The sequence below is a fragment of the Nyctibius grandis genome, chromosome 3, assembly GCF_013368605.1.
Source record: "Nyctibius grandis isolate bNycGra1 chromosome 3, bNycGra1.pri, whole genome shotgun sequence".
NCBI lineage: Eukaryota > Metazoa > Chordata > Aves > Nyctibiiformes > Nyctibiidae > Nyctibius > Nyctibius grandis.
Genome location: NC_090660.1, coordinates 46390287 through 46416002, shown reverse-complemented (window position 1 = coordinate 46416002; position 25716 = coordinate 46390287). Strand labels below are relative to the sequence as shown.

At 37.2% G+C, this 25716-nt stretch overlaps 1 protein-coding gene across 4 annotated transcripts in view; it reads left to right on the top strand.

The window, feature by feature from the left end:
* Window positions 1-25716, top strand: part of ZNF407 (zinc finger protein 407) — a 351390-nt gene that overhangs the window by 18215 nt on the left and 307459 nt on the right. For 2 of the 4 annotated variants that reach the window (XM_068396867.1, XM_068396866.1), the window contains exons 2-4: window positions 4674-4721; window positions 9892-14715; window positions 21130-21244. In XM_068396867.1, the coding sequence (XP_068252968.1) occupies window positions 4682-4721; window positions 9892-14715; window positions 21130-21244 (4979 nt within the window). In that variant the 5' untranslated portion in view covers window positions 4674-4681. Of the gene's footprint in view, window positions 1-4673; window positions 4722-8113; window positions 8152-9891; window positions 14716-21129; window positions 21245-25716 lie in introns of those variants that run through there. The other 2 variants (XM_068396869.1, XM_068396868.1) reach the window with 2 other exon arrangements.

Here is a 25716-nt window from a genome sequence, read left to right as displayed (position 1 = left end):
AGAGTATGTATGTACACTTTGTAGTCTTCTCTGGAAACTTTAACCTACCGCGTAAATAAGCCTAACTCCTTCTGTTACCTGTTCAGCCAAACACTCATGCAGCTCTTCTCAGCTGAGCTACTTGAACAGGCATCTGACAAGAGGAAAACAGGATGCACAACAACACTGAGAAGCGTGTGCATATGCACACAGATTACTACATGCATTCTTTGCCTCGGGAATTTAAAAGATGGTGATAGATACAGTAAGCTAAACCATGTGGGCCTGATTTACCTTAGTAGAATGTCATTAAAGAGCTACAGTCAAGGCAATTCAAATGATTAGTCAGAAAATACTAGTATTTAAAACACGTTGGATTTCCCTTCCTACTTTCTGCTGTCTTCCCTCCTTAATGCCTTTTCTACAGTTTTGGTGTTCTGACTTCACACGGAATGTGTTTGGGTTTTTGTTTTTGGTTTGGTTTTAAACTAAATATTTATTTATTTTATTTAGCTGTGAATTTTTGACATACTTGAGTTAATTGTGGGTAAAATACATTCAAACTATTATCAGCCTACCTTTAATTTAAAATGTCAGGGAGCTATGGCTCAGTGAAAAGCTGGGTAATAAATATCTGAAAAATGCTCAATATCTTCTTTTTAATTTTTTTTTGTTATATAAAAAATGAAGAGAACATTTCAATATTAAAAAAATGCCTCTTTTTTCCCCTCTTCCTTGCAGTTTTTTCTAGTTCCTACTTCCTTTCTGCATCTTGGTGCAAGTTACTAAAAAAATGGGTTCTTGGTTCTCAGCCAGCAGAGAGCTGGCCATTTGTGTTGGCCTTTTCACCTGTGCTGGTGCTGCTATCTCCTGGAGCCTGCTCAAGCTGTGTTAGTAGACAAATGCATGCTAGGCTGTGAAGATGGAGGCCTCTTGTTGCTTTTCATATGATACGGTAGTTTAAAACAAGGGGCTAATAAAGCCATTTTTTTTTTGTCTTTTAGGTTTAATTTTGAGCAAAAGTTGATGAAAATTTAGTAAATCTTGGCACATATTAAATCCCAGAATATCCATAAAGGAAATTCATACTCCTTATATTTTAAAGGAGAACAGACTCAGGGCTTCTAGGACCAGGTTTCTAGGGTAAAATTTCCAAAAGCCAGTTTGCAAGTAACAGCAATTTCAACTTAGTTTTATCTTTTGCTGCCAAAGTACAGGCAAAAGTTAAAACTTCCAACATTTTTTTCAGCTATCAGCGATAGTGCCTGTGAGTTTCCTCTGATGAATTCCAGTGTGGTCCACTGTACATAAGAGGGTACTACAGCCTATGGTAGAAAAGAGATTCAAATTGCATTTACTTTTTGCTTCTCTCTAGTTTTAATTGGTGAAGTTGGTGAGAATTGCATCTTGCATGAAACCGTGTCATTCTGAGAATTCCCACAAATCGTGGGACTCATTACTGTGTGTGAAAAATGAACATTTCTTTCCTGGAAGTTTCCTTCATGTACCTGATAAACTCTCTAAAGTGTTTTGAGAATACTTAAACAGTGCTTTTCGTCCATAAATATCACATTGTTATCCAAATATGATCTTTCTTGGACCCTCAGAATTTTCTGTTGCATATTTTTATTGCTATTGTTATATGTATGCCTCGCTCTGGAAATAGTCAAAGTTATTTGAATTTACTATTCAAAATATATGGACCTTTTTATTTTTTTCAAAAATTAAAAATCTGGGGTTTATTCAACAATTTTTAGGAGATGCTAGTGCATTTCCTCTTACTCTCTATCATCTTGTACATACATGCCTATTGATTCTGACATCACTTGAAATGAGTGTGTATCCATGTCTTTCTGTTCTGACTCCCTCTTCAAAGCTGATCTAATCGATGGTCACTGTTGCATTTAGCAGCATTTGGCTCTTTCTAAAGTGAGTGGATCATGAACTAGGGAGCCTTCCCTTTTCATTTTTTTTGGTATGAATTAAAGAATATATTCTTTATGTCAGAAATTCATAAGAACTTCCTTTAAGTTGGCAATTTCCACTCACCCAGAAGGACTTTCAGTAGTTTGGAAGTAGAAGCAAGAAGGATGTGGGTTGTAATGCAGGGTGTGTTTCCCCATGGTGCCATTACAGTTCTTTCTGATGCCTGTGAGAAAATGAAGTTAATGAGTGCAGATAACTTGCCATTTTCAGTGATACACAAGTGACAACTATCAGTGGGCTTTTTATTTTGTTACTTTAACTATTGTATATACATCAGTGCAGAACTTTCAGTCTTTAGTCTTTGAAAGCCTATAGCTTGTTTGGAAATCTGTTGCAGAGGTTCTGGTGCCCTACCAAAATGAGTGGTTTTACTCTTCTCTGGGTAAAAACTGGCTGGGTGGCAGGGCTCAAAGAGTTGTAGTGAATGGAGTTAAATGCAGTTGGCAGCTGGTCACAATTGGTGTTCCCCGGGGCTCAGTATTGGGGCCAGTTCTCTTTAATATCTTTATCAATGATCTGGACGAGGGGATTGAGTGCACCCTCAGTAAGTTCGCAGATGACACCAAGTAGGACGGGAGTGTTGATCTGCTGGAGGGTAGGAAGGCTCTGCAGAGGCATATGGACAGGCTGGATAGATGGGCCGAGGACAATTTTATGGGGTTCAACAAGGCCAAGTGTTGGGTCCTACACTTTGGCCATAACAACCCCATGCACTGCTATAGGCTTGGGGAAGAGTGGCTGGATAGATGGGCCGAGGACAATTTTATGGGGTTCAACAAGGCCAAGTGTTGGGTCCTACACTTTGGCCATAACAACCCCATGCACTGCTATAGGCTTGGGGAAGAGTGGCTGGAAAGCTGCCTGGAGGAAAAGGAGCTGGGGGTGTTGATTGATGGCCAGCTGAACATGAGCCAGCAGTGTGCCCACGTGGCCAAGGTGGCCAACAGCATCCTGGCTTGTATCAGAAATAGCGTGGCCAGCAGGACAAGGGAAGTGGTCGTCCCCCTGTACTCAGCACTGGTGAGGCCGCACCTCGAATACTGTGTTCGGTTTTGGGCCCCTCACTACAAGAAAGACATTGAGGTGCTGAAGCGAGTCCAAAGAAGGGCAACGAAGCTGGTGAAGGGTCTAGAGCACAAGTCTGATGAGGAGCAGCTGAGGGATCTGGGCTTGTTTAGCCTGGAGAAAAGGAGGCTGAGGGGAGTTCTTATCACTCTCTACAACTACCTGAAAGGAGCCTGTAGCGAGGTGGGTGTTAGTGTCTTCTCCCAGGTAACAAGCGATAGGACGAGAGAAAATAGCCTCAAGTTGCGCCAGGAAATGTTAGATTGGACATCAGGAAAAACTTCTTCACTGAAAGTGTTGTCAAGCATTGGAACAGGCTGCCCAGGGAAGTGGTGGAGTCACCATCCCTGGAGGTATTTAAAAGATATGTAGATGTGGTGCTTAGGGACATGGTCTAGTGGTGGACTTGGCAGTGCTAGGTTAACGGTTGGACTTGATGATCTTAAAGGTCTTTTCCAACCAAAACGATTCTATGATTCTATTTTGTGAAGAACTGGCTCATGACACAAAGCTCGAAGTTCCAGCATTCTTGAGCTGCAAGGGAAAATACATGTTTGTAATGGTTAGCATCAAATACTCATGAAAATAAAGGTGATCTTTGTTCCATATGAACCAATAACCATATTGTCTTCTGTATTCCATCAATGAGGAGACTATTCTCTTGGATTAGTCTCTCTAAAGGAAGAGAGGTAACTTTGTGAGGCCATAAGACAGACCTATGATTTGATTTAGGAAGGATGTTATGCCCTTGAAAATGAGGAGATGTTTATTTGACATAAAGGTCATATGTTGAGATGAGTTGTTCACGTTCAGTTATGTGCAGGCTATTTAATGAGCTCATTAAAATGATCTTGCTTCATTGTATCCATGATTTCATTGAAAGAATTAATTGTCTAAAAAAGGGGAATTTTTAATGGAAAGAAAAGGAAACTGTTTTCCATATGTCACATATTTTACAAACACTGCAGAGTGTGTATTGGAGACTTGGAGATGATAATTCTCTGACTGAGAACTGCTTTGGGAATTCTAATCCCAGGATTAGCATAGAAAATAAAAACCAAAGTGGAACTTAGTACTTGTAAAAATACTTTCTTTGGGTTCTTCTGTACACATCCCTACCCCTTCACTTAAAGAGCTGGCATATGATCAAAAAGAGAAGTAAATAAAATTGTACTGAGCATCAAGTTAAGGAACTTTGCAGTTCATTGCAGGTTTATGGATCATTGCTAAATTGCTTGTCCTTTTGATCTTGATTTAAGTTACTACTTTCTAAATTTTGTCTGAGGATTAGGGCAATTCAAGTCTTACACTGAAAATCTTAACTGCACTGTCTCCACCTTTTTTGGCACAGAGGAATCATATATTATTTTTTGGACCAGAGGATAAAAATCAGAGAAAACACTCAACTAAAATGTTCTCTATTTCCATCAAAGAAAAGATCTGTCCACAGATGACTGATGCTTTTGTGTAGAACTGTAGCAGATACTATATCAATATAAAAAAAAAAACCATTGTAGGGAGAATACAAAAAAGCATTGTGGGAAGAATACAAAAATCTGTGTTGTTATCTGGTAAAAAATGGTGGTGGCATCTTAAGAAGTGGTATTTTTCTGATTTTTTTGTATTTGTTTTCTTCTTTATAGGTAGTGAGATGGTGCTGAATCGTGACTGTGGGATGTCTTTTAAATCAGGTTAAATTTTGGAACAAAACCTCTACATTTCTGACCATTTGGAAATCCCAATGTGTGAAAGAGGAGAATCTTTAGCCCTACTGGTTTCTGTGACACAGCCAAAGTATTGTGTGTATTATAGACTTGTAATTTAAAAGTGTGTGTGTGTCCTCATATATTCTGTAAAGATTTGGATATTTGGCCTATGCAGATGTAACATGTATCATAAACATTTTGCTTTTGAAGATCTTAAATACATGTTTCACTTCTTTTGGATACTTGGGAAATTATTGAAGAAAAGCACTATGTTAAAGATTTAGCTCCTATTTCCAGCAGAATGACTGAGCTTAGCTATTTCTGTGCACAAATGATGAGGCCACAACAAGTTTCTTTCCAAAACTTAGGAACAGCAGTGTGCTGCAAAGAACCTTAAAATGTGTTAGGTAATGTACGACTGTCTCCAAGCAGAAGAATTTGTTAACCTGAAGCTAATGTGGCAAATTAATTTTTGGTCATATCCTTTAAGAATATGTTCAGCTATATTTGATTTATATGAACATTAACTAAAGATTTATGTTACAAAAAGTCAACCCACTTTTGAGTTAGAACAGCTTCATTTTGAACATCAAATATGACATTAAGAGAGTGCTGTTTGACAGAACTGGGTCTTAAACTATGGAAATACTGAAGATTTGACTTCTGTTTGCTTAACTTGGACTTGCTCCTGTGCTCTCGTGGTCTGCTGTGTTGTACCTGGTGATACCATCGGTGCAGTCTCAGAGCCTATGTAAATCCTTTCTGGTATATTTATGCAATACATTAAGTGGTTACTTATTGTTGCATGTTAGAGATCTGTTACTTGTAAAAATGTAACCAGAATCTTTAAAAGGTGAATGTAGAAGGCAAAGCACGAGAGCTTGCATCTTGCATCGTTTTTAGTCTTGTTGGTCCATGAATAAGGTAGTTCAAGAGCTGTTGCTCCCCAGTTCTACTGCTGTATGAGTTTGCCAGCATTGCATTGATATCAAAAGGCTTATTCAGTCACACTAATAAGTAGGAGTTAGACTTAAGCATGTGCCTAAGTTGCCATGTCTGCAGAGGGTTACTTGTTATATCCACAATGTGTTTCTGGTTGCCAGTTGATTTAATCAAATTCCAGATGCCGATTCTTTGCTCCTGATGACAATCCCTGTGCCAGACTAAGGTTTGATCCAAGATTAATTTTGCAAAAAGAAACTGATTTAACCTTATGTATCGTGTGGTCACTGGGGCTGTACAAACTCGGGGTGCTGCTGATGCCTTCTCTGATGCATCGGTTCCTGTATTAATACCAACTGTAGGCTAGCCCTTAATTAGTGTAGTGGCTTTGATGAGAGCGGAGGTGAATTGATTTATGCAGGCTGAGGATTAGGACCACCCAGATTTGTGACCAGTTTGGTGCTTTGCCATTGTCCTCCTGTCCTGTGGCAAATCTGAGAAGGGGCTTCAGGAGAGAAGCTTACAGCAGGGGAAGAAGCACTCCAGGCTCCTTTTGCCTAGAGGAGGCATATGGTATGCTGAATGCATCCTTCAATTAGTAGTAGTCATTCATGCAGTAAATCCATGCAGGAAGCTGAGAAGAAGCCTGCCCACAGCTCCCTTTGTGTGTGGGACACTACTCTCCCATGAAGGAAGCTGAAGCATATACTACTGAAATTGTGTTAGAGGCACAGTTGTGTTATCTGAGCAAAAATCATAGCGGGGAGGAACAGAGACATGGATCAGTGTTGTGGTCTAGATCTTGTCTGAGACGTGGAGAACTGACCACAGCTCAGCAAATCGCTGACTATAGTCCCAACAAAAAGCAGTGACAGTAGCCATTAAGTGTCTGCCTCAGAACTTGTGCTCTTGTCGTAAAGGCAACTTTACGAGAGAACTAAAAGAAAGTGAAGGCAATTTAATTCCTTGTATTAATTAATATAGGGGCAATTTTAGAGACACAACAGCAACCACCTCATAGTTGTTTCCTTTCATAGAGAATTCTTTCTGGATTATGATTTCACGCAGGTGCATACTCCCATGTAGTGATATTTTGACACAGTTTATATGGAGGTGGGACAGAGGCAAATCTAACTCTGGGAAGGCTTTACAGGGGGAGATTATTTTCATGAAAACTCAAATGTGAGGTAGAGATGAAACTGGTAAAGGCGTATCATTAATTGTTGCTACACCTAACTTGTGCTGTGCAGCCAAGGAACTATTGCCTTGATAATACGTGTTGTTAGTTGTGGGGATAGATGTAAGGCTGTTGACTTCATTGGGAGTACTGCCCGTAAACGAAGTGGAGTGCATCCCCTGTCTGTGTGCTAGAAGTTTATCATGAAATGAAGACAGAGATAAGTATCTCCATTTACTGTTGACTTGAAGAACTGGAGTAATTAGGCAAGTAGGCTGTGGCATAAGGCTCCTTTGCATATTTGTATTGCATATGCAACTATTTTAATTTCATACTGAAATTATTGGCAGCACCTGTGAGATTTGTGTTTTGCATTTTTCACTTGCCTAGGAACTAGTTTGTAGTTGTGACTACAAACAGTTTACAAAAATAAAATAAGGGAAATACATTTTTTTTTCCTAAGCACTTGAAAAAAATCCTTAATTGATGCAATACAGTTGAGTTGGAGACAAAGCTGATGCCAGAACTGGGATTGTGATCTGGGATTTTTGGTAGAGCACAGAGCAGGATGAACTCCTGTTGGAGACTTAGTGAACAAATGCCGAGGTGTAAGGCTAAGCCTGCAGATACTGTGTGCAAATAATCAGCCATCTTTTTTTGAGGTGTGCGGGTGGCTAGTGGAGGTGAGCTGAATCTGCGCTGGTGTGGCAGAAAAGGCGTGTTCTGAGACTGCTGATACCTGCCTGTGACAGCTGGGAAGCATCCACCTCTGGTGATTACTGTATCTCTGGCTGAAACTGGCTTGCAATTTCTGTCAGAGGTTGATCTAGGTATGACAGCGCTTTAAGGTTTAAATCAAATTATAGCATGGCTTTAAATGGGCATGAACCATGTCCGAAGAGATTATGGTGTGGAGCCACCAGTCCCATACTTATATTAATACGTCTTGAATGTATCAATTTTTGTCAATGTAGAAACCCCTAATTATCCCAATACAACCTTTGATAGTGGAAATTTCCAATGCAGGTATTAGTTCACTGCTGGACAGGTTCTCTGATAAATCAGATGGTCTGAGAGGAAAGTATCATATAAAGAAGATGGAGAATTAGTTTGAAATTGCAAATTGTCTTGTACAGCAAAGAAAAAAACTGCTGTTCTTCCCCAGGCCATGCAAGGGAAGAGTGGTCAGCTCTCAGTGGTGGGCTGGGAACCTGCTGTGGAGGTGCGGCGAGGCAAAGGACCCACAACTGCAGCGTGAAAACAGTTAAGGATGGACTTGTGGCACTCATCACTGAAGTAATTTCTTGTTATTTCCCAAGTTATATAAATAAAGCTGTACTGCAGTTAAACAACACAATTTCCGTATGATCTTTTTTTCTGTATCCCGAACAGTGCTCATAAATATTTTCAGGGTAAGCTTGCACTTCAAAGGCTTCATCCTCCTCTGCTATTAACTGCTGTAGCGTTTTTGAACATACTGACAATATGCTGACTTACACCAGCTGAGAATATAGACCCGATTGTTTTACTTCTGACTAATTGTGATAGTTTCTATCATGGTTTAGTGAACAAAGAAAAATAATAGTGTATAAGAATCAGAAAACCACAGTTAGAGAAGCAATATCTGGATCCTCCAAAGGGCTGTTGTGATGTGGAGGTGGTTATTCTCTCGCTATTTAGGTTTAGCTAGCTTAGTAAAACTTTAGTCAGTACTTCAGCTTGATGAGAGACCTGCAGTTGAAAAACTGTTCAATGTATGCAACTACTGTGCACTCAATTCCTTATAGGCTTTCCATAAATAATTATTAAGGAGAAAAGTGGTTTTTTACTTTCATAGGTAATAAGTCCAACTGATTTGAGTATATTTCCCCAGTTTATTTTGTCCTCAAAAATAAGCATAATTTTTTTTTAGTATGTACTTGAATAGTTTTTTTTCCCCTGCATTGTCTGTATCAACATTGCAATTACTGAATCTTGTCAGGATGTACTTAGAATTGTGGTCATGGCCTCATTCAATGGGTAACTGAACAAAAAAGTGGATACTTGGATCTGCAGCAAATTGATGTTTAAATCATAGTGTAAAGCACATAGATAAACATTTAGTATTTAATAATCTGTTAAAATGAAATGCATTTTCAATTCTCAATCGCTTCATATCAAAATGAAAAGGTAATAAATGTCAAGATTTGATTTCCCACCCCCATCCCTCTTATAAACTGTGTTGGTAGCATCAGTTTTCTAGTGGTGACATCTTTTTGGGAGCAGGAAGGTCACACTGGGCAGTTGAGCAAAAGCTTTTGGTAACTGGATTTGGATGGTTTTGGGGGTCAAAGATGCTGCCCTTCTCTGCACTGCTATTTCATGACTTTTTTTTTTTTCCTTTCTCTCTGCACCTGTCCACCCCCCCACCTGGGAAATGAAATTTTAGAGGGTATTTTAGGAATGATGGGGAACTAATGGCATATTCTTTTAGAACATGGCTTTATTTGTGTTTTCCCTCTTTAGCAGGTAATTAAGCAGAGGAAGGAAAGAAAGCTTCATACTTACAATATTTGAAATTTATGTTGGGTTTGTTTTGCTTGTTGTTGCAGTCATGGTCATTTCCTCCTTGGAGCTTTTAAGTATGGGAACCTGGATTTCTAGTTCAGGAAAAGTTGAACGTTCTATAGCTGGTTCCCTGAAAGTTGTTAGTGTTTCGTGTCCTAAAAATGCTTCGAGAAAGAAATGTTAGGCTTGTCTACCCAAGTTTAAGCATAAGCATGTAGTAAATTACTTGATTACACAAAAACTGTTGAAGCGAGTGCTCACTCACATGTTGCTCATCATAGTGAGGTCTCTGTAACCAAGTGCCTAGAAGTTGGTTTGATTTTTAGATGCTGTAAGTTTAGACACCCTGCTGAAAATGCATCCTTGTTATCTTTCATTGTATCTGCCTTCCTGCCATGATTTTCATTTGCTATATTGCTTTTTTTTTGCTTGAGTCTTTTAACTTTTGGTTGTGCATAAAAGACTAATAATAACTCTTTTGTTTTATAGGTACTAAGCCAAATGATCTACAATTGATAATGTCAAGAATGGATGGGGAGGAAAATAAGAAGAGAGATGATGTTGATGAGAGTTTACAAACTGAGTTGACAGAAGAATCCTGGAGAAACACATCAGGAGAAAACGCTGGATGTGACTCTTCGTCTCAGCAGAAAACAAGGCTTATATCAGATGAAGTGTTCAGGAACCTTGAAAAGAAAAGAAAAGAGAATGGTACAAACAAAAGGGCACTGTCAGGATCACCAAACCTGGATGTTGTTGAAGCAGACAAACCTGAAAATGTCTCCAGAAAAAGAAAGCGGAGTTCTTCAGAAGACATGAAAGACAGTGAAAAGAAATTGCACAAAGTCATGGCTGGAGAAGCAGATAGTGTAGTAGCTGGAGCTGTAAAGACAAAAGGAGTCACCAGTTGTCTTGGTGATGACATATTTAATTCAAATTTCCTGTGCCTACATTGTGATTTCAAATGTGCTGATGGTGCCATATTGAAAATGCACGAGGAAAATAAACATTCAGAAGTGGTGCCAGCTACCATTCCTGATAAGCTGTCTTCTTCAGTAGAAATCAGTGTTGGCTATACAGCTGGAAACATAGACAAAGACCTTAAAGGCAAAATGAGTGATCAGTGTTTACCTTCCTGCTCTAATACAGAAAAACATAAACGAGAAAGTCCCTCTAAACAATCCAAAGACCAAACATGCCCTCACTGTAGTGGCACAGCTGATTGTACTTCAACATTACATACGCATGTTAAGCAAGATCATGAGAAATCCAAGATATTTTGTTGTGATCTTTGTGGTTTTCAGAGTGCTGAGGAAAATCTCTTAAATTCTCATTTCCTTGGCAAGACGCACCTTCGACGCCAAAATCTTGCTGCACGGGGAGGATTTGTACAGATATTGACAAAAAAATCCTTTAAAAACCAACAATTTACTGCAACAAGAGAGAAGAATGTCAGAGCAAAACCTGGGACCAGTAAATTAGGTGCAAGAAGTGCTGATGCAAAAGAACTAAGTGTTTGCAGTGCACTGAAAGGCTCAAAAGTAGGCTTGTCTAAACAAAATGATGGCACTGAACTTGTTGAAATGATACCATCTTTAAATGTTCCCACTGAAAAAGCAGATACTGTGACAGAAGAAAAGTTGCTTTTTTCCAGTGTAGAAGGAAATTATGAAGTCCAAACTGAAAAACTAGAAATACCAGGACCCTCAGATAATATCTTGCAGAAAACAGAACTCCCTACAACTACCAAAAAGCTAGTTAGCAATTTAAACATGACAAAGAGATTTGATAGGCTGGAACATAAAAGAAACATCTTCTTAAGGTCATCATTTGGACAGAGTAGGTCTTTTAGATTAAAAAGGCAGGTTAAAAGAAGGTACAATTTGTTGGGTAATAGTAAGAGAGGCCAGTCTGAAACTCAGAGAGTACACATGAAGCATATCTCCAGCACACAGCTTAAGCCTGGTGATTCAAGCCGTATGTCACATACAGAATTAGAAACAGATGCCAAAAGTAATTGTAATACTACTTCAGAAATTCAAGATCTTACTGAAGATAAACCAAATACCCTTCCTTCTAGCACTACAGATACTAAAGATTCTGATGTTAAACTCACTGCTGGTGATGGTGTTCTTCATACTTGCGTTGATTGTGGTCATGTTTTTCAGAACAGTAAAAGTTTGGAAACTCATATTGCAAAGCTTCATACAAAAAGGATACAGTTTCATTGTCAAATCTGTAGTTATTCCTCTGGAGTCAGGGAAGACATGAAGCAACACTGTCAGGATAGTAAACACCAGATGGGTGGTTGTAGCTTTAGTTGTCAGCTCTGTTCATTTACCAGCTTGAATGTGATGAGCCTTCGAAGCCATATGAGTGAAACGCATAATATGTCCCATAGTTGTCCAACTTGCATTCTTTTTTTCCAACTGGAAGAAGAGCTGATAAATCATCAAAAAAATGAGGAACATGATGGTTCATTGTTTCAGCAAGCTATTCCACTGAGTAACAGTGATCGGACCTTGCAAGTGGTAACATATGCTGACTCAGTATCAAATAATAGCCAAATTCTTGAGAGGGAAATGGATGTATCAATGAAAGCAAAAACTCCAGACTCTTCCTTCATAAATCATAGAAATGAACTAAAGCATTCTGTTCTGAATAAAACCCAATTTCAATGTAAAAAGTGTTTTTATAAGACAAGATCTTCCACGGTTCTTACAAGGCACATAAAACTCCGACATGCACAGGAGTATCACTTCCTTTGCAAAGCATGTAATCTCTACTCACTGAGTAAGGAAGGAATGGAGAAGCATATCAAAAGAAGCAAGCACCTTGAAAATGCCAGGAAAAACAACATTGGACTACGCTTTGAAGAATGTATTGAAAAGGTTTGTGTTGGTGTTGGTGGTATTAAAACAGTGGTGGATCCTTCCATTTCTGGGAGTGGGAATACAGAGTTAGATAAAGAAATCATACATGTTTCATCCTCTTCTGTGGAAAACATATCGAGAAATAAGGAACTCATTCCACTCGATCAAAGGATTGGTGAAAATGAATTGATTTTAGCTAATGCTCCCAAAAGAGGGAAACCCAAAGGCACTATTTCTAGGACATGTACCCATTGTGGTCTTTTGGCTTCCAGTGTTACAAATTTGACTGTTCACATCAGACGAAAGCACAGTCATCAGTACAGCTATTTATGTAAGGTCTGCAATTATTACACTGTAACCAAAGGAGATATGGAACGCCATTGTGCAACCAAAAAACACAAAAGTCGTGTTGAAATAGAAGGACATGGAAAGCAGAACTCGGAGATCATCGTTAGCCCTGAAGGAGGTAATTCTGAATCCATGAGCAAGAAGGTTAACAGCCCTGTGACTGCCTTGTATGAACATGTTGAGGATGGTAGCCAGTCATCACATTTGGAAAATTCTGTCTTAGACAGTCAGGAAGTTGAGCAAGGAGATGCTGAGCTAGAAGTTGTAAATGTGAGTAGGTTGTCAGATCTGGAGCATGCTAGCAATCCATTAAATATAAACCAACGTATATTTCTGGAATCAGCTACGGTTACTCAAGATGGTGACTTATGCTACCAGAGAAGAGCAATGGGTGCAAATGACAACAAGTGCGTACACTGCAGCTTCATTGCTCATTCTTCTTCCTCTTTAGAGCTGCACGTGAAACGAAAACATACAAAACAATTTGAGTACTACTGCATGGCTTGTGACTACTATGCTGTTACTCGCAGAGAGATGATTAGGCATGCAGCAACAGAGAAACATAAAATGAGAAGAGAATCTTATGTTTATTCTTCTTCTGGGGAGGAAGCAAACACAGCAAGTATCACTGAAGAAGGCACTGCTTTGTCTCAAGAGGAGCACCATCACAGTGCAGGAGAATCGAAAACTGGTTTAGGTGAAACGACATGTGCCAATGACACAGCAGAAGGTGATCATATGAGTAAAAGCTCAACTGAGCGTACTGTCTTAGATGAAAATGCATCTCCAGGAATGCCTAAAGGCAGCAGTTCCCAAAATGCAGTAGAAGATGAATTTGAAGAGGTGTCTAAAAATGGAGGAAAAAACCTATTTTGTGAAGGATTCCAGCAAACTCCTCAGAAAGATAAAGTTCTCAAGCTTGTCGAGGAGGTATCAGTTAAAGAAGCAGGTACTTGCAAGTTGCAGAAAAGTAGGCATGGTCAGGAGCTGCTCAACTCAGATGGTGACTGCACTGCAGAAAATCAAAATAGATCAAACAGCACAAACTTGAATTCAGGAAAAGGCAAGGAAAGCTTGGAAGCAAATAGAGAAAACCCTGAAGTACAGTGTAGAAATACAGACATCCTCAAAAAAATATCACTGAAAAATAATAACCCACTTATGCTAACTCTTCCAGAAACAAGTAGTGCAGTAGAGCAATCAAATTTTGCTGGAAACATTGGAGAAATGGTACAAAATATAGATAGTTTAGAGGGTGACAGAAGTTTCAAAGAGGATCCTACTGGGGAGGAGGAAGAAGCCCTTATGGAAGCACAACATGAAGCACAAGTAACTATAAATAACAACGTTTGGGAGGCAGATGGCTCAACAGCTGAGGGCATGCAAGAAAGTAGTAATGAGGCTTTAGGAACAGCTATCAGTGCTGATGATAAAGGAAAGACAATGCAAAATATTGGCAAGTTTGATTCTTCTATAGTGAGGTTAAAAAGCCATCAAGATGGGGAAGCCACTGACCATTCTGCTGAAGGACAGGTGTCAGGTGGAGTGAAAGCTAGTGAGCTCACAGTGAAAACAGACCCTTCACCAAGTGGTGGGAAAAAAGAAGTTCAAGTCAGAAGGAATTTCCCTTGGGAATCGACCCGTATTCGCTGCGATGACTGTGGTTTTCTAGCAGATGGTTTGAGCGGATTAAATGTTCACATAGCCATGAAACATCCTTCAAAAGAAAAACATTTTCATTGTTTACTCTGTGGAAAATCATTTTACACGGAGAGCAACCTTCACCAGCACTTGGCCAGTGCTGGGCACATGCGAAACGAGCAGGCAAGTGTGGAGGAACTGCCCGAAGGAGGCGCTACCTTTAAGTGTATGAAGTGCACGGAGCCATTCGATTCAGAGCAGAGCTTGTTTCTCCACATCAAAGAGCAACACGAAGAGCTGTTGCGGGAAGTGAATAAGTATATTGTGGAAGACACTGAGCAAATAAACAGGGAGAGGGAAGAGAACCAAGGCAATGTCTGCAAGTATTGTGGGAAGATGTGTAGAAGTAGCAATTCCATGGCCTTCCTGGCTCACATCCGTACCCATACAGGTATGGAAACGCTCTCTTTGCAAGTGGTCTCTTTCCAACAGAAAGAATTATACCATTGGTCTTTTTCTGCTTGTTAATCTCTTTAACATTTCTTATGAACTGGCATTCATATCGCCTGATGAGCCCTGATGAAATTCAGAATTACCTAAAGGGGTATGAAAATACAGTGATCAAAGGGCAGAAAATGTAAGAACATTTTAAGCGCAGTCACCCTTCTGCTTTTTGTTTCGTACAGAGGGATTTCCTTCCCTTTAATCTAAATTGTAACTATTAATTGGTTTTTAAAATTTATATAATGAAGCAGTGGTGGTGTGAGAGAACAATTAGCTTTTCTGTCTAACTTCCTCTTCCTCTCAGTTGTTTAATATCCAAACTGTTTATTTCATTTCAATTCACTTACACTTCAGCATTACATAATGCTTCAAGATAGACATTTGATATTACATCATTCCTAAATAAATACAAATAAGAAGCATCAAGAGGTTTTTGTAGAAATAAGTTACGGGAATTGGAATTGGTCAGCCTTTTTGGAAGGTAGCGTGTAAGGCTGATGTGATGCACAGGGGTGTAGCATCTGATTTAGTTCCTGTGCTGATCACACTTTGTCACGGTTTAAAGCTGGGCCAGCTATTAAACCTGTGGCAGACGCTCTCTGTTAACCCTCTCCCCCCCCCCCCACCCTAAGGGAAAGGGAAAAGGGAGAGAGACTTACAGGTTGGAAAGTTAAAACAGTTTTAATAAACTATAGTAATGAAAAAGAGTATAATAAGAATAATAGAAATAATCAAATATATACAAAACCAAGATCAAGAGCTTAGAAATCCTCCTCAGGCAGAGTTGCTCCCCCCAGCACAGGCAGAGGGGAAAATGCAGTAGCTCCCCCTGCCATCACACCTGCAGGCTTTTAACTGGAGAATTGGCAAAGCTGGTACCAATCAGTGGGAGACAGGAGGGCCCCTCCCTCCTGGGCCCCACCTCCAGGAGGCAGTGGGTTAGTGATAAACAGGAAAGTGAGAATGACGTGTATGGGATGGAATACCTCGTTGGTCAATCTTGGGTCACCTGCCTTGTCTGTTCCTCCCTGCAGGTGCAACCCCCCTTCGGCTCTTCACTCATAAGCAGTGAGGAATTTAGCAGTGACCTTGGTTTCTCTAAGACTAATTGGCCTGGTTTGGGCCAAACCAGGACACACTTTCAATTCATTTTTATGTTTAATTTTAAGTGGAAAATTTAAAAACATTTTTGTAGAAAAATGCATAAGCTGCAGTTCTAAATTTATGTAAAAATTCACTGCGATGTTTCTATAAACCTGCCATACATTCTTTATTTTAAATAGACAGCTTTTCTAAATCACTGAGCTCTGCTTAGACAAGTGGTGTCTCCATGGTTGAATTTATGAGTGGATTTGAATAATAAATTCACATTTCAATGAACATATTTTCATTAAAACTGTAAGGTTTATTTTACTGTACTTTTAAATAATGGCTTATTATGAAAGCTATAGTTTAAATTCATGCGGTATTTGAAACTTAGTGAATGGTTACAAGGAAGAGAACAAAAAGGTAAGAAAAAAGAAACATAAAAGAATGGTAATTCCTGGCATAATCCTAAAATAATTTTGTAAGGTTTTTTATGAAAAGGCAAGGGCATGACTGGACAACAAAGTTTAAAATTAATCTTGGGGAACACGGGCATTGTATTTCAAACCTTTCAAAGTATTTTACTGTAACTGCAGTATTCATGTGTACCAATAACTCACATACTTAATAGTTTCAGCATTACTCCTGTCCTGTCAATAACATAGTTATCTGTATTGCTTCAGCTAATATCCAACTTTGAATGCAGTGTTAAGTCTTTAGAGGGACGCTCGTGTGCACATGGCCAGAACAGCTGTATAAGCCCTTAATATGCCCTCTTACGGCAGATAAAACTGAATAAAACTACGGGGGAGGATGCTAATGGAGCTCTCTTTAGAATTCTTTATGCAACTGTCTGGTCAAGACATGTTTCTTATAATTGATGTGTCCATTACTTGAATTCTCTTGTAATTATAGTCAATAAGTCTTGTAAATGTGTTAAAGCTCACTAAAAGCATACAAATTCAAGAACAGAGTAAGGCTAATAATTTAAAATAATCAATGTAGGCATTTCAGCACTTAATTTCCCTTGTGTGTTGATAGCTGATCATTCTTAATCCATTAAGATTTATTTAGTCGTTTACAATGCAAAATAGGTTTGCACTGGTCACTTGTGCCATTTGAAAATGTCCACCAGGTTAAGTGCAGAATGTAGTCCATTAGTCTTCCTTGACTATATGTATTAATTGCATTTAAAATCAAGTTAATGTGGATGTGAAAGTGAGGTAACTATCAATATATGACAAAGCAACCCTACTTAACATAAGTTACATCATTGATTGTAACATTTAGTAAAAGTTAGTGTACTTTTTAACATCTTGTGCGTAGGTCTCATCACGAAGTATATTTTTATTGTGCTTTTGGATGGCCCGAAATATGCAAAGCAGTAAGAGAATACATTTCATTTTGCAAGTCATTTTTCAGTGGTGCTTGCGGAGGGGCTATAGAAGGGTTACAAATAGAGTTTGATCTGCCCTCTTTCTCATGGCACCTTTAAATGAAATGCTTTTCTTATGCTTTGCTTATTCACATAAATAGTAATGTGGAGACTTTTATTAATAGTTAATGGGAAGAAGGCTTTCTCTTCCAATACGTATTTTCATATTTGTGATTTCCTTTGTGTCTTATAGAACCTTTTCTTCCAATCTGTATCACAATGGATGCAGTTGAATTAGAAACAAATATTTTTGTGTTATTGGGAGTGGTGGCAGAGGGAATTGACCTACTCCACCAACTCTATATACGCTGGCTTATAACATTGGTGAGGCAAAGTACAGTATTTCTAGCTTCCCATCTGTTCCAGGGTAACACCAGGTACACAACAGGAGCAGAGCTGCACATTTTCCCATTTATTGTTCTGATTATGTGCTTTTTTAAAAAATCTTTCTTCATCATACAGATATGCATATATATGTTTATATATATATGTATATATGTGTAGCCACATCCAACTTCTTGCCTTTTTTTTATTGAGTAATTGGTGAAGGTTGGGGGGCGAAGTTGTAGAAAGATACAACTAATGATTTCCATTAATAGAAAAATAATGTTTCAAAATACCATTAAATAATGTAGGAGATTTTCACATTGCAAATGAAAGGGAAGCTTTGCTAGAGAGGAGATAACAAGTAAGTCCATCACATGTTGACAAGTGAAAATGAGGAAATGTAAAGAAAAATAAAAGGAGTAGTAGAGGTGGAAGACTTTTTAGTTTGCAATTCATGCAGGTCCCATAAACTTAATTAACAATCAGCATCTGAGGAAAAATCACCTGCAACCACATCATCTTTCTTTCATTTCTCATCAGATTTCTCAGTTAATGGAAGGTTTGCCCAATATAAGTGTGGTATCTTACTCCTTATGTCCTAAACATAGAAGAAAATGGTATGATGATATTTCGTGCGGCTCTGCTCACTTTGCATTGGGCCTGAGCTAGGGACACAGCTATGCTTGCAGGTGCAGGTGATGTTGCCTTTGGCTGGCTTAAAGCTGAGGCAGTGAATTTTTGCTACAGTTTTGGTTCTCTATTGTCTTAATATAAAATAAGGACTATGAAATCCAGTCTTCTCTGTAAAACAGTAGCATGGTTTATGTCTGTCTGATCTGAACTCTAAAATGCAGTCTGGTTTTTTGGTTTTGTTTTTTGTTTTTTTTTTTTTTTCCCCCTGTTCTCTTGTTAAGAGCTTTATTGTTTACTGCTGCCATCAGAAAATGTACACTTTGTTTCCATGCCATAACTTGTAGGCAAAGTAATTCTGTGGCTTTTTTTTTTTTTAAGTCATTTGGTTGGAAAGATGCTATATTTAAAGTATTTTTCTCATTCTTCTGTGAACTAAAAGCCAAGTGTGAATCCAGTAGTGTCACATTTAACACAGCATATGAGAACTATTAAAGTTTGTGATAATATAAGTATGGCTAAGAAATGGTTAATTGCTTCAACATTGTTTCAGACAGCTTTATGGTAAATACAGATTTTTTGCCCCATTAGTTTAACTCTTAGTCCAATGTCTTCATCTTAAGTATAACATTTTGGGTTGTTCCATCCAAGAACATACTGGAACAAATTTGGCACCAGCAACCTAAAAGGGAGATTCCCTGTTCTTGTTTTAGGTGATAAGTACTGACTGGAGCCTGCCAGCACTTGAATTTTTATGCAGTTTAAATGGAGATGTTAACACATATTCAGCTCTGGATCTGAGAAATAAATAAAAAAAACCTCAAGGCCTCAGTGGTTTTTGGATGAGAGCAGTCAACAGAATAATACATTTCTGTATTGTCAGCAATACTATAGCTACGATTGGTCTGAATTCGAGTTTTTCACAAAGGAGTCATGTAAATGGAAAACAGCAAAGGTCTTGTAGGGAAGCCCTGTGGGACACCTGCAGTAACAGAATGAGGAACAAATTTACAATTTAATCAGTAGGAGAGAAACTAAGGGAACATAGGATTGAATTCATGTGGTATTTGAATTCTGTGACAAAGAGTAGTAGTATAAACACCGATAGATTAAAAGAAATCCTCTCCAACTGTGGCCTTGATGTTATTAATTGTGTAATTAGGCTTCAAGATCATAAGTTAAAACATCAGCTTCTAATACTCTCTTATTTAATGCAAAGATAGGCTTTTTTATTTGCATGGGTCTCTTTATAGAATGCAGTGTTGATTTGAAATGTCACCAAATTAATGATTAATTTAGTTTTATCAGGATCATTTAAATAAACTGGGGTTTTTCAGTGTGATTGATAGAATGTGATTGCTGTTAGCTGCAGTCTCAACCTGCTTTTGACATTTAAACATATAAAGCTGACTAGATATAACCGTTCAGGTGCTAAATATATTTTACATCTACTTCCAACAGTAGAAATGGAAGTATTAGAGATGGCTCATTTCATTGAACTGGAAATATTCAACCTTGTCTGCCTGTGCTTAGTACTGTTGACTTTTTTATTTCAGTTAGAAGATTAAAATTAAATGCTTCATTTTTCATCAGCTTTTGGGAATTAAATTGAAATTTAAGACTCAAAATTTTTACTAAGATCCTCAATTTCACCAATGGATTCTTGGAGGATATTCTGTTTTCAAGGGCAAAGCAAAAAGGTTCATCGATCAAGTATGATATAGTGCAACATTTTTCTTATCAGAGCTCTTTATGTATATTTATTAAAGAACACATATTTCATATTATGCTTAACTGTATTGGAAGAAGTACTTCACAAAACATATACTGAACATAATATGGAGACTCTGTGACCATATTGTACTTACTTTTAACTGCAGTTCCATGATTTTGATTTATTGATTTAAGGATTTAGTGGTCAGAAAATTGGAAAGTGCTACAGCATGCTTTAGAATGGTGTTGCTGCGTAATAACATAGGAACTAACATGTGCCCAATTTAACTATTTCAGTAAAAAAAAAACAAACAGTTTTTCCATCCTCAGGAGAGGATCACTGTTAATTAAGACAGACAAATAATTTGACTTTTTGCTGAACTGATGTGATACAAGAAATAGGCTGGTACTTCTTCCTTGGAGAAATAATTTCAGAGTTCTTTGGTCTGCAGTAGACATTTAATATTAAAGTTTGTTCTTGAAATAAATAATAGCCAAAATGTCAATACTTCTGGTTTGCAGAATAATCATAAATTCTTGACCATAAAACAGTCATAAAGGCATAATATTTTATCCACTGTATATTCATACATTGCATGTCATTACAATAGTGAGGTGATGAATCATTTTCTGTGTGTGACAGAACAAATCTGAAATACCAATGCTAATGTGAAATCTATTCAAAGTCAGAAGACTTGTAAAATTACTTTACTTTAAATATATTTGCTTAAAAAACAAGTACATTTTGCAGTTTACACCAATATCAAGCCACTGTAAGACCATTACCTGAATTTCAGCATTGGAAATGGGGAAAGGGGTAGAACAACTTTTGCCGTCTTGCTGAAAGGTTATCTACCTACTATATTGTCTTCTCATTTTAATATTTTGTGGGGTTTTTAATTAAAAAAAAAGAGTAAATTATTATTAAGAGAGTAGTTGCCATGATCTTGAACTTAAGGACACTTTAATGAGTAATGTGTAGTATATACTGTCTGTGTCCTGGGAGTTATGAATTCATGTACAAGATACTTTTTTTGTTAGGCAAAAACCTCGAACAGGTTAAATGTGGGATAGGCTGTTTTAAAGGTTATTTTTTCCCCGGGTTTTTTATTTCTTTAACCATGGGTGATATATTATTCTAATTCAACTCATATGCTAAATTTTACTTAGGATCAAAGCCATTCAAGTGCAAGATATGCCACTTTGCAACAGCTCAGCTCGGAGATGCCAGAAACCATGTCAAGAGGCACCTTGGGATGAGGGAATACAAGTGTCATGTCTGTGGGTGAGTAAATTGAAACAGTCTCCAACATGGTTAACCAGGAGGACAGTGCAGGATATGCATTGTTTCAGAATTGAAAACTGTGATGTGAGCAAGAGTGGCTAAAATTATGCATGCATATCCTCCTTTCCATTGTTATGGTAAATTCCTTAAATACAGTTATGACATTCTTTTCCCACTTCTAATCCTGCACTGAAGATGAGCAATTTTATGGGCTACAAGGTCAATTTGAACCTGTAATCTGTAAATTGACTAAATTATAGGATGTTCATTCACATTGCCAGGGAGAACTGTAAATTCCATTTAAAGACATAAAAAATATATAATATAGACTTTACTGTGTGGGGTTTTTTCTTTTGCTATACTGTTATAATTTTAGTACCGTTAACAGATTTCTGGACTCCATTAGGGTTTTCATTCTTTACGAAAACAAAACAGAAGACTGATTTTTCAAACAAACAGATCTAAAATATTGCAGGCATAAGACTTTAAAAATAAATCGAAGTCTTTTATGTTTGCTTGTGTTCTTGTTTGCTACCCAAAAAATCTTCTTTTTCTTTTTCACTTAATCGTTATTTCCTCAGAAGGATCGTTCATAATGTTTAATTGTCCTTCAAATGTGTTGCATTTAATAGGAGGCATTGAGACTCCTTAATGCAAAACTAATTAATTTAGCAGAAATGTTTAAAAGGTTTTAAAATGCCATGGCATATATGGTACATCATAGGACATTCAAAGTTGGATTTTTAATACCCTAGTTCTGATTAAAAATATATTTTAATGTTATTACGCTGGAGAAATTAACTAATATATGCATCATATAAAAACATTTTACTCCAACGTATGTAACCTGCTCTAGCAGTCTTATGGCTAATGTGTAGAACAGCACAGGTTCAATTAGATGATGCAGTGCACACATGAATGGTGTGATGTGATGTTGGGGATAATATTGAGCAGGAGGGTTTTTTTTAGCCTTAGTATACTGACCTACTGCAGGACAAAGTGAGTTACACATTTTAAAGGACAAGGGAATCTTCAGCTGAAGATGCAGCTGAGTGATTTTCACTGATTCATCTCTGTTTTTAAAATAATTTTGCATGCAGCATTATGAGATACTTTGGATGTTTTTACTCACTTAAGAAAATTAATTGCTGACTTCTTGAAACAAGAAATAAAAATGTATGAGCCTAATTCTTAAGTCCACTGAATATCAGTAGTAGAATGACTTGTGCTACTCTTTATTTTGCAGCACATTTAAAATGAACATTATGCGTGGTAGGCTATTTTATGTTGTTTGGAAAATCTTATTTACTACTTCTGCTGTATGCATTGCTGAGAATTTGGCATGGAAGATAGTTAACAACTACAGATCCACAAAACTGTTTAGCTAAGGCTAAGCTCTGTTCTTTAGAAGTAGTCAACAAACTTGACAATGGTTCTTTATTCAATTCCCTTTTAACTTAAACTGAAAAATCATCATATTCAACTATATTATCATGAGAGGAAAAGTAAAAAAATCTCAAAATAGTTAATACCTTATCTTTTATAAAAAGAGAATTAAAATGATTAGGATTTGGCACAGTACATATTTTTTTCAAAAACTCATTCCTTCACTTCAGGATTGACATGTTCTTAGAATCTGCCTCAGAACTTCCACAACTCTCAGTTGCAATTCGTGATGGTTATGCAAGGGAGAGAGCAAAGCATGTATGAATGATTTAAACTGTGGACTTGAATGTTAGTCACCTTGCTCAGCTGATTGCTTTACTGTATGTTGCTGACATGTCGTACCTGGTAGCCAGCAGGTACTCATTTTCCATTTCTGTGTAGTATTGTGTAGCGATTTTTCATCAACAATGTGAAGCTGTGCTATTTAGATACGACAAAACAATCACCTGAAGAGACATACACCACAATACCCTGTGCTCACAAAAATCTGATTTATATACCTGTTTAAATAATCATCACATTTCACTTAATGTGCACCAAAATTGTATTTTAAGAATGATACATTAATACTGATTTAATTGGAAAAGACATTTTTGTGCTATAGCTAACAGTCCTGAAGAATTGAGCAGGATTTGAAGGAGGAATGACCACAGCAGTTTGACCTGTAGTCCAAATAATGAATATTCCATCCTTAAATGTGGAAGAAGAGAAAAAAGTGTAATAGCCTGTGCTGTATTTCTGCTATCTTAATTGAAAGGATTGGGTAGTGTGTAGGTTAAAAAAATAAAGTAGCAACATAAAAAAAAATAAAATTGCTAGGATTGGCTATCGGATTAGTGGCACTATAGAGCATTGGTACATTAACACCACTGACAATGTCAATTCATTATCATTGATGGCTAAATAATCTTAGAAATGCTCAGTGGACCTATTAGTTCCTGAACATAAGCAGCTCATGCTGCATTTCTTCATTAGCTTTAATTGCTATAAATTTTACCTTTTTAAAAATCATGCTTTAAAAGGTGAAGTGATCTTTCAGGAACATTAACTCTGTAATTTTGTCACAAACAGAAGGTCCTGCACTATGTTTTCTTTTCTGCAGTAGTTAATATTCTATCCTCTGACTTTTAGATTCATAGTAATAAGCCCTCTGCTAGTTGTGAGGATAAATTGTGTTTCAAAAGCTTTTGAATCTGCTTGGGCACTTTTTAAAGGTGAAATGTCAGTGCAACATCATGGTGTAGTGTGGTCTCAAAATAACACTTTTTTTTTAAGACAAAAATTCTCTGGAAATTTTTGTCTTTAAGAAAAAAAGCAAAAAGCTGTATCTGTGGTGTTGTTTTAGGAAGGGTTTGCTGTGTCTCAATTTTCCAAATGATCCTCATATTTACATGATACAAAGTACACAATATATAATTCACTTATCTGTTGAAAAAGGCAGTAATTTTGCTGTGTTGTTTTATTTTTTTTTAATTGAAGTTCAGGGTTTGTTTTTCTTCAGCTGCACAGCAGAAACTACATGACACAGAAATTGGACACTGCTAATGTTTTAACATTTGGAATAAACTGTCTGTTACTCATTTCCTTATCGCAGATGTGTGTTAATTGTTTTCTTTTCCATACCCATGGCTGTAAAATATATCCCATTATTTCAGAGGTAGTAGCTATTTTCTGTGGGTAGCAAACTGCTGCATATTTGAATTTAATTTTTGAAAGTCTGGCTCTGAAATTGGCTGATACCCTGGGTTAGATGAGCAGATCCTGGTTGCCCAGCATCTAAAATTTTTGTTTCGTTTGCCTGGTGAAATGCAGTGAAAAGGCTTATCATGCACTTTTGAAATTTTATGTCTCAGGTAGAACATGAAAAATGTATTGTTCTGCTCTTGAGATTTTGAACAGGATTTATAGGCAATGTTTGATTTAAAAATGCATCTACTATTCCTTTGCCTTTTTCTTGCCTTTGCTTTCAGAAACAGAATTTTTGGGGATGTAGTTACATGTTTCAAGTAAGAGTGGCTGCTTCTGTCTTTTTTTTTCTTTCATTTATGACTTCTTAAAAATCTACTGAGGAAGATGGGTATAAGGTAGGTTTGGATTTTTAGGAAAATTTTCAGCATTTAAAACATGCACATAAACATTTTTTTTTATTACCTTTCTAAAAATTGAAAGGACATTTGTAGTAATGTCTTTATCATGTTTATTCCATCTATAGTATTCCATATATAGTAGTCAAGTGCTTAAAGGAACAAAAGTAAGTATTTGTATACACAAAGGAATTTGGAATGGGGTGGAAAAGGTTGGGGTTTTTTCTGTATTTTGCTGAAGTAGTTCTTTCTTGTGGGGTGTTTTTTGTTTTTTTTTTTTTTTTTTTTTTTGTTTGTTTTGGTCTTGTGGTGGATGGGAAGTATTAATCTTTTTTACTTTCCGCTCCTCAGTTCTCGATTTGCTTTGAAACTCCTTTTTCTAATTAATTCTGGAGATGTTGTAAGATGTTCTGCTAAATAAGTGTTTCGCTAAATTCGGTTATTTTTTAAAGCCTCATATAAACAAGCTTTGAAGATAGTGTCCTAAGCATGGAAATAACTTCACTTTTGGTGCTGTTGTTAATGCTAAGAATAGTTCAGAGATTTTAATCTGTATAAAGTTCAGTATTTTAATGACACTGGTTGCTTTGAGAATGTCTGAAGAAAAATACTCACCTACATTGAGTATAGTGGCTAATAGGTCTTCGTAGTTTATAGATAAGAATGTGCTTTGACCAGCTGCATCAAAAAAATTGGCTGTACTCCCATGTGTTGTGTTCTAAGAAATCTTTTAGATTTTTGGATTTTTTTTACCTGATTACTGTTAACGTCAGGCTACTTTTAGTGAAAGCCTTCTCTTAAGGTTGCTTTTAGCAAGCAAAGAAGACTTATTCATAAATTTATTGGTAGGAGCAGGAAAAATATATTTTCAAGGATGCCTTAATGTACTGTAAAATAAATAAATTATCTATACTTGTGCGGTTTGGGAAATCTTAAATAGAA